Here is an 8,151-nt window from a genome sequence, read left to right on the forward strand (position 1 = left end):
TTTGATTATTATATTACTTTTTAAATTTTCCAATAAAGATATTTTTTTAGCAATTATGAAGGTCTATGTTTTATGCACTTGACAAAAGTAAAATAAATAATAAATTGTTCAAAAATTATTATTCTCCAAAGTATGATGTTCTTATTTCAAAAAAAAAGTCAATTCAAATAAATACAAACAAAATTATGTTATAATTAAGTAACCTATATTGTTTGAATTATCATTAATCTCACTTAAAAAACTTATTAAAAACAAAACACTCACCAATTTTAAAAAAATGGTTGTGCATTATATATTGGTGTTACAAATTCATGTTCAAAAATTATTGTTCTACCTTTTTAACAAAATATATATCTAGGTTCTAACAAAGTAACACCACTTTTAAAATACTTTAATTGCAAAGCCAAACTTTATTAAAAGTTACATAGAAAATCAAAAAATAAATTTATTAATTTTATATTAAAAAAAATTATAATTATAATTTATAGACAAAATTTTGAAAGTAAAAAGTGAAGTTGTAGACTTCTCGAACGACCAAGAAAGATTCCTTCCACAAGAGAATGTTGCAATTAAATTCTTGCTTGATTTTTGAGAAATGATAATGTACTATATGAGATGTGAATTGATAATGAGATATGTTACAATATGCAAATGCCTTGATTATATAGGTAAGGTGTGACAAGGTATGACAATTACTCTCGATACACACATGAATATTCAATGAAACGATTAAATGTCTAAATGACTAAAAGTAAATATTAAGACATGACACCATTATAACTGACTTCTCCAAATCACACTTACGATATAAGGACAACTAACTTAATTTGTGAATAGTTTCCCACTAATAACTAGATAGGGAATTACCTCATTGCCACTTAACAATAACTAGTTCATGTCATCTTCAAATTCTTTACAATTTACTTACTACTTGTGTTTGAAAAAAAAATTGGCAAAAAAAATTGATCCCAATGTACTACTTGGCCAAGGTAAGATCCTACAACACAACAGTAAATTGTGAGCCTCTTATTTGGGAGGTCTTGGGTTCGAGTCTACTTAAGCTTAACAAATAATAGTAATTAATCACAGTAAATAATACTAATCAATAATTAACCTTGGCTTTGTCTATTACCCATTAAAAAGTACTACTTGGCCAAAAAGTGAGGAGCTATAATGGGTCTCACTCCTAAATCAACCTTGGCCAACAAGCCAAAGGATATGATAAACAAGCTCAACAATTACACATTTGCTTTTTGGTACTAATTTTTCACAATCCAAAGGATGTGATAAAAAAGCTCAACAACTGTACTCATTTACTTGTTTTTATAAAAATAAGTTTTGTTAAAAACCACCTAGTGATATTACATAATCTATGTGACTAATACCTTAAGTTAATAAAACCATGTCCCCCTCATTTATTCTTTGGTACTAAGCATCTCCAAATTTAAAGATTTGTCCAATGTGCAAAGCTACATTAAAAATCCCAATGCCACAAACAACATATAAATTGACCCCAAGAATATCTAACATGCATACATCCTTCAACAAATAATATTATTTTTGCATTATAGACATTATGCAAGTTGAAGAACACATTTTTCCCCAAAATTCTCCCAATTGTTCCATACATTGCATAAGGTTCACAAGTAAACTCAAACATCAAGGGAATAACCCCTATATCCAACACATATAATCAAGACATCCAAGTGCTCCATGTTCTCCACTAAGATACTTGTAATGACAACCAAGCTGACCATAATCACAAACATTAATTCTCTCACACCCCATCATGTCAGTGCACAAAAGATAAGATCCAATCCAAATAGACACCACACTAATTGTGGAATGAAATCATAACAAATTGATATTAAAAGATAAACATTAAATATAATGGTATCAATACATGAGCTCCAAGAACATGAGACCTCCTATTCTCATCTAAATCTAAATCTAAAATAGGTGTACAATGCTATCGTATTGTAATGCAACACTTCAATAGGTAAAGCTCAAAATAAAAATGACCCCACAACTCATCAATTAGATATCCATAATAATCACCAAAGCTCCAATATGGAGAATCGAGAATTCTCCATAACGCCATGTGTGTGTCCTCAAAAGAAGATCAAATATGCCAAATGACTATAATTGCTCCTACATATGCTTGTATTACACCAACACTCTAACAAATAAGCAAGAATACACCATAACAAAATGACAGTGGAGTGGAGAGGAGTTCATAAAGGAGTCTCTAACAATGGGGATGGTAGTTGGGCACAATTAGTCCTTTAGTAGAGCACAAGTAGTGTCACATGAATATTATTTTTGTAAGATTTTATCAAATCTCAAAAATAACTAATTATCAGATGTCACATCAATGCTGATGTAGCATCACATTCTACCATATGAATTTGAAAGCAAAATTTTAAAATAAGAGACTTATCCACAATGAGAAATGAGAATGTCTTATTATAACTTTAGATATTCTAACTTAGATTTACTAATTACTTTTGTGTTATTTCTTCCAAGTCCACAGTAGAAGAGCTAACTACAACTTCATTTCCGAAGAAGAAATGGTGAAAAAAAAACTATGGTATAAATTTTGTGTTGAGTATCTAAAATCTACCTCTGCCATTTATACTTTGTTCACTGTTTGTTTCCGGATGCACATTTTCTCCTAACTTTATTAAACAAGTTGTAAGATTTTTGCTCTAAAAATACAATCCTGAATAAGCAAAAAGATCGCATCCTATCTGAATCCATCCATATTGCAGGGCTAGACTTTAGATCTTTGCAGACTTAATAATAGCAAAACAGATCATATGATTTGTCATACAACACCTTCACAAAGTCTCGCATTTTTATAATCAACGACATTCTAAATATAAACCATGACAAGTTTTCAGTTATGGAATCCAGTGTAAATGCAGGAATGAGCAACTGAAACGTGGCCGATCAACTGTTCATGGTATACCAGTGGAAGAAGAGGCTAAAACTGCAATGGAAAAGATATTTAGGTTCCTGCAATTGATCGCCTTCTTATTTTTCTGTGCATGTATTTCATCAGAGAACATTGCCGCGCAGAAATCGGGAAACACCACTTTCAGTTGCTCAAATGATCTTAATCAAACCTTGCAATCCCCATTAATGTTGAACCATTTGATTTATGAGTATGCATTCAAATCATATACTCATCGCAAAACGGGAATTATGTATGATGTAAAAATGCCTCTTTCAAATTGTGGATTTGTACAAGTGAGTGCAATAAGGTTGAGAACTGGCAGGCTGAGGAGCAGGGGAATTTTCTACAATGAATTTGAGATACCACCAGGGATTCAAGTAGAACCTCATACATCGAGGCTCGTACTTCTTTATGAACAATTTGGAAATGGTTTCTCTAATTACTACACTAATATGGTGGCTAAGCTTGGATATAGGCTTGTAGCTCCCATTTTTGGACTCGGGGTTTATGAATTCAATGGTCATTATGAAGAACATCAGCCTCGCCTTTGGGCCGGTGAAAAACCCATCAAAATAAGATTTGAAGGATTGAATCTGGCAGGAGGCACAAAACCCATTTGTATATTGTTTGATATGGTTGGAGATGTGAGTCTAAGCAATATGACTTATACCAATTTTTGTATTACTCGTTCCCAAGGGCAGGTTTCTCTTGCTGTACCTAAAAATAATGGTGCTCTTGCACCTTCCCCACAAGAGCATGACAAACCCATTTTTGTTAATAGACACCCATTTTCACCAAATCAAAATGATGATGTTGATGCGATTATAGAAGTAGCGGATGATAGGCTTTCAAGAAAATGGAGGTTGGAAACTGGGGTTCTTGTTGGAGGGTTTGTGTTGTTGGGAATTACATGGTTTGTGATGTTTTGGATAGTGAGGAAGAGGAGGAAATCAAAGTTTATGAAAATGGAAACTGAAGCTGATCAAGGAGAGGCATTGCAAACTTACATGTTTGGTTTCAATAGAAGAGCTCCAGCAGCCCATGGCCTTAGGACACAACCAATCTTGGAGAATGAATACCACACATAAGGTCACAGGATTCCTCGAATTTCATCCATGAAGTTTGAATTTCAGCGAATTTTTAACCCTTTTTGGAATATTGCACTCTTTTATCTAAAAATTGTTTGTATATTCATGTTTTTGAATGCTAAGGTGGTTCACAGTTTGTTTCCTCTCTTGCAAAACACTATAAGGTCAAGATTTGTTAATTGAAGGATAATAAGTGATTGCACTGAAGATGATGGATGTCACTTAGGGTTTAGGGTTTAGAGTGTTTTCTTATCCTTTGTTGGGTTTGTATATGTGTAAATCTTGGCATTGGTACAAATTAGATGAGATTTTTTACTGTGAGCAATGATTCGTGAATAAATCTGACGTCTATCAAAAAGATTGAGAGGGAAAGCTTTATTGTTTACCCTGGTGAGTTACCTGCCTCAGACTGACTTCATTGCAGTCACTTACAATTGTGAGATAGAGTAGTGAAATGTTCTCTTCACCTGTAACAGCTTGACAAACGAATGAAATGGAGCATATCATTTCTTGTTTCTGAATTTGATTGCATACAAATCTTTGAATGGACATTTTAGGTTGCACTCCATGAACCACTATCAGATTGAATGAAAGAAGATTTAGGTACCATCAGAATAAAAATGAAAGAGAGTTTATGAGTTTGATTATATACAAATCTTTGAATGGACATTTTAAGTTACACTCTATGAACCACCATGAAAATAAATGAAAGAAAATCTAAACACCATCAGAACAAATGAAAGAGAGTTTAATACTTCATCAGTGTAATCATACTAGCTTTAGAGTGCTCCAGCTACCAACTTGTTTTCATTGTAAGGCATAGTCATACAATGGAAAACAGTCTTCCCTAAAGAATACTGAAAACATTGAATGTAAGTGTAGCGAAGATAAAGTAGATTGCTGGGCAGTCTCATTTAATGACACCTTAAAGCGTAATATTTTTTTCCTGTTTATATATACCTGTGCGTACAAACAGATAATAAAATGAGTTCATAAGTGATACATTCAACTTCTCTATTTCATGCAAAATTATATATATATATATATATATATATATATATATATATATATATATATATTGCAGTCAAAATTTGAAATTATGAATACTATTATTCATATCTACTGAAGCAGTAAAATTGAAATTATCAAAATGAATCATCATGCATGACATAAACCACCTCATTATTAGAGCTTGCATAGGGTAACATATGGAATTGGAAGTTTTTAAATGAAATATTTAGCAAATGCATAGATCATTGGGATTTGAATGGTCAAAGTTGTGTATTGGATCTATATTTTTATACGGAGAACAAATAGTTTTCATAAGGCCTTGCATAAGTAGAGTGGAAATGAAATCAACAAACATAGTAGTAGTGAATTACAAATAGATTCAACTACTTGTCATTCATTAGTTATTTATTTGTACATAATTGAATTTAACTTATACTTTTGTAAGAAACATGATTGAAATTAGTTATAACCTCTTCAACCCATCCTTGAATACACTTATTATCATAAATTAAGAAATTTTGTAAAAAATAATAGAATTAAATTTTGTAAAAAATAAATCTGATCAATAGTAAGATAAAATTCAATATATTAATAATTTTTTATTATCTAAAATTTAATCTTTCCCAATATAATGACAAAAAAACAATTCCATTTCAAAACATCTGTTAAGTCTGGTGTCATGATAGTTGTTAATGAGGTGACTACAAAGTTCAAGTTTCTATTGGACTAGTGAGTTGAAGACTTATGCTGAACCCTAAACTTGCAGATTTGAACAAATGAAATGGAAGAAATGGTAACCCCAAATAGCCTCATACAAAGCGATTCTCCATAAATGTTCTCTCTTAGGTCAGAGCATACTATAAAATCATATTTTCCCAAGAAAAAGTTAAAACCCAGATGTTTGTAGTTCATAAATATTTTAAAACTGCTTTAACTATATCAAATATAATACTACTTCGAACCACATCGGCAATGCTTTTAGTCAATAAAATAACCTTTCTAGCCCCAACATATGCCTGAACACACATTCTACAATGTTCTTCAAAGTTATATTGGAGACAAAAGGGTTTCGTTTCCTTGCCTGTATTCCTCCTACGATCTAATTTCTTTTCATCTTTCTCACCAATTTATAGATAACAAGAGAGAATACCCTTCTCTTTCAACCGCCTTGGCCACAGAGGTCCACTTTGACCTCTACAGAAATGTGTACAATAGCTTCCTAGGCCTAAACTTTGCATTGAATTTTCATCTCAGTTTTCATGTGAAGTTCTATTCAGCAATGACGATTGTTGATGAGTTAAAACCTTCAACTACCATGCCAAAATTACAGATAACTCATACTAAGCAAAGGCACGAAGGCTTCCATTTTGTGCAATGCAGCTACAAGTTGGTTGCTCTATGTAAGGTATTCATACTCTCCTCTCTCTTTGCTTCAGGATCAGCGAATTTCTATAACATCTCTTCTGATAGCTTTGAAGCTTTCAATTCCCAAAGGGCACTGGACAATGTACTTCAGAAAAATGCTTTCAGAGCATTCATTCATCCAAAAACAGGTATTATCTATGATGCCCAAGTGCCCAATAACATGTCAGGAGTCCAAGTCCATGCAGTGAGACTCAGGAGTGGTAGTTTAAGGAGCAGAGGAATTGTTTACAATGAATTTGATATTCCTAAGGGAGTTGTGGTTCAGCCTTATGTAGAAAGACTTGTGCTTGTCTATCAAAACCTTGGAAATTGGTCCTCTCTATACTACAACAATCATGGAACTAATCTTCAGTTTAAGCTTGTGGCACCTGTTTTAGGGCTTTTAGCTTACAATAAATCTTCTAGTGTTAGAAGCTCTGAAAATGTTCAAGAAACTCACATTTTGGCTACAGAGAAGCCCATCAAAGTAAGATTCACAAGTGTTTATTCCAACAAAGGCTTGGAGTTGGGATTGGGGGTGGCCCCTTCGTGCATTTTCTTTCATTTGAATGGATCTGTCAGTCTAAGTAACATGTCTTCTTCCTATGTTTGTACTACTTATTACCAAGGGCATTTCTCTCTGGCCATTCAGTCTCTTCATCTTGCCCCTATTCCCTCATCTCCTTCATCAAAGAAAGTTCCAAATAGCATTCCTTATGTGAAATTTCAAGAGAAACATGAATCTAATGCATGGAAATTTGCACTTGGGTCTCTTCTTGGAGGGTCCATGGTATTGGGGGTCACAGGAGTCTTTGGCTTTTGCCTCCACAAACGAAGGCAGAAATCAATGATCACAAGAATGGAACATAGAGCTGACCAAGGAGAGGCCTTGCAGACAGCCCTGATTGGCCAGACCAGAGCTCCAACAGCATCCGGCCTAAGGACACACCCAAAGCTGGAGAACGAAAACATCACATAGGCGGAAAGCGCCGCCCTTAAACATCGTACACCAAGGAAGAAATTAAGCTTGGAACAATAACTCAAGTTTGACTATTTAACACTTTTAGCCTAGGAATCAAAGCTTTGGTGTCTGATGTTCAAGCTGTCCCAGCAGAAAGTTACAATGTCTCTTTTTGGATCAAAATTCAGTTGTCAAGAAGTTAATTTTAGAACTCCGTTTTCCTCTAGAAATAGTGTGTGAATAGATGGTTTTGGTTGCAACATGTAGAGTTGAGTGGTTTGCACACTCTTGCAGCTTTTGCATATCATCAGCAGGATCAGATTTATGCTAATCGAAGGGTAATGATAGTGCTGTAAAGATAATTGGTGCTGTTTCCTTTTCAGGCTTGTATTCTGTTGAATCTTGGCATCACAATAACATGAGATTTCTGTTCTAGTTGTAAGATGTTTTACCCTGAGCAATTGTTTGATTTAATTTCTGATCTATTTGAACTTGAAGTGACTTGATAGTGGAATTTCTTTTAAACCCACTTTGTTTTCCTGCCTTGGATATTTCATTACAGTGATATTTGGTAGCAGATAAAGTTGTTAAGAATTTGCTTAACCGACAAATGTCGTGTATATTCTCTACACATTTTTCTTCTTCCAAATCATATTGCTTCTTGGGATAACAACTAACATAGAGTAGAAAACGCTGAACAGGCATCTGTACAAAGCACCCACTAAAAA

General features: G+C 33.5%; 2 protein-coding genes across 2 annotated transcripts; both read left to right on the forward strand.

Annotated features, from left to right (window-relative positions):
- The first annotated feature begins 2,706 nt into the window (after positions 1 to 2,706).
- LOC149551156 (uncharacterized) lies at positions 2,707 to 4,568 on the forward strand. Its single transcript, XM_089789636.1, has one exon. The coding sequence runs from the start codon at positions 2,998 to 3,000 to the stop codon at positions 4,045 to 4,047; it is 1,050 nt and encodes a 349-aa protein (XP_089645762.1). The 5' UTR covers positions 2,707 to 2,997; the 3' UTR covers positions 4,048 to 4,568.
- Positions 4,569 to 6,016: 1,448 nt separating this feature from the next.
- LOC149551157 (uncharacterized) lies at positions 6,017 to 7,865 on the forward strand. The gene has a single exon (XM_089789637.1). The coding sequence runs from the start codon at positions 6,071 to 6,073 to the stop codon at positions 7,439 to 7,441; it is 1,371 nt and encodes a 456-aa protein (XP_089645763.1). The 5' UTR covers positions 6,017 to 6,070; the 3' UTR covers positions 7,442 to 7,865.
- The last annotated feature ends 286 nt before the right edge of the window (positions 7,866 to 8,151 follow it).

The sequence above is a fragment of the Cupressus sempervirens genome, chromosome 6, assembly GCF_028749045.1.
Source record: "Cupressus sempervirens isolate cs-2001-9-10 chromosome 6, ASM2874904v1, whole genome shotgun sequence".
Classification (NCBI taxonomy): domain Eukaryota; kingdom Viridiplantae; phylum Streptophyta; class Pinopsida; order Cupressales; family Cupressaceae; genus Cupressus; species Cupressus sempervirens.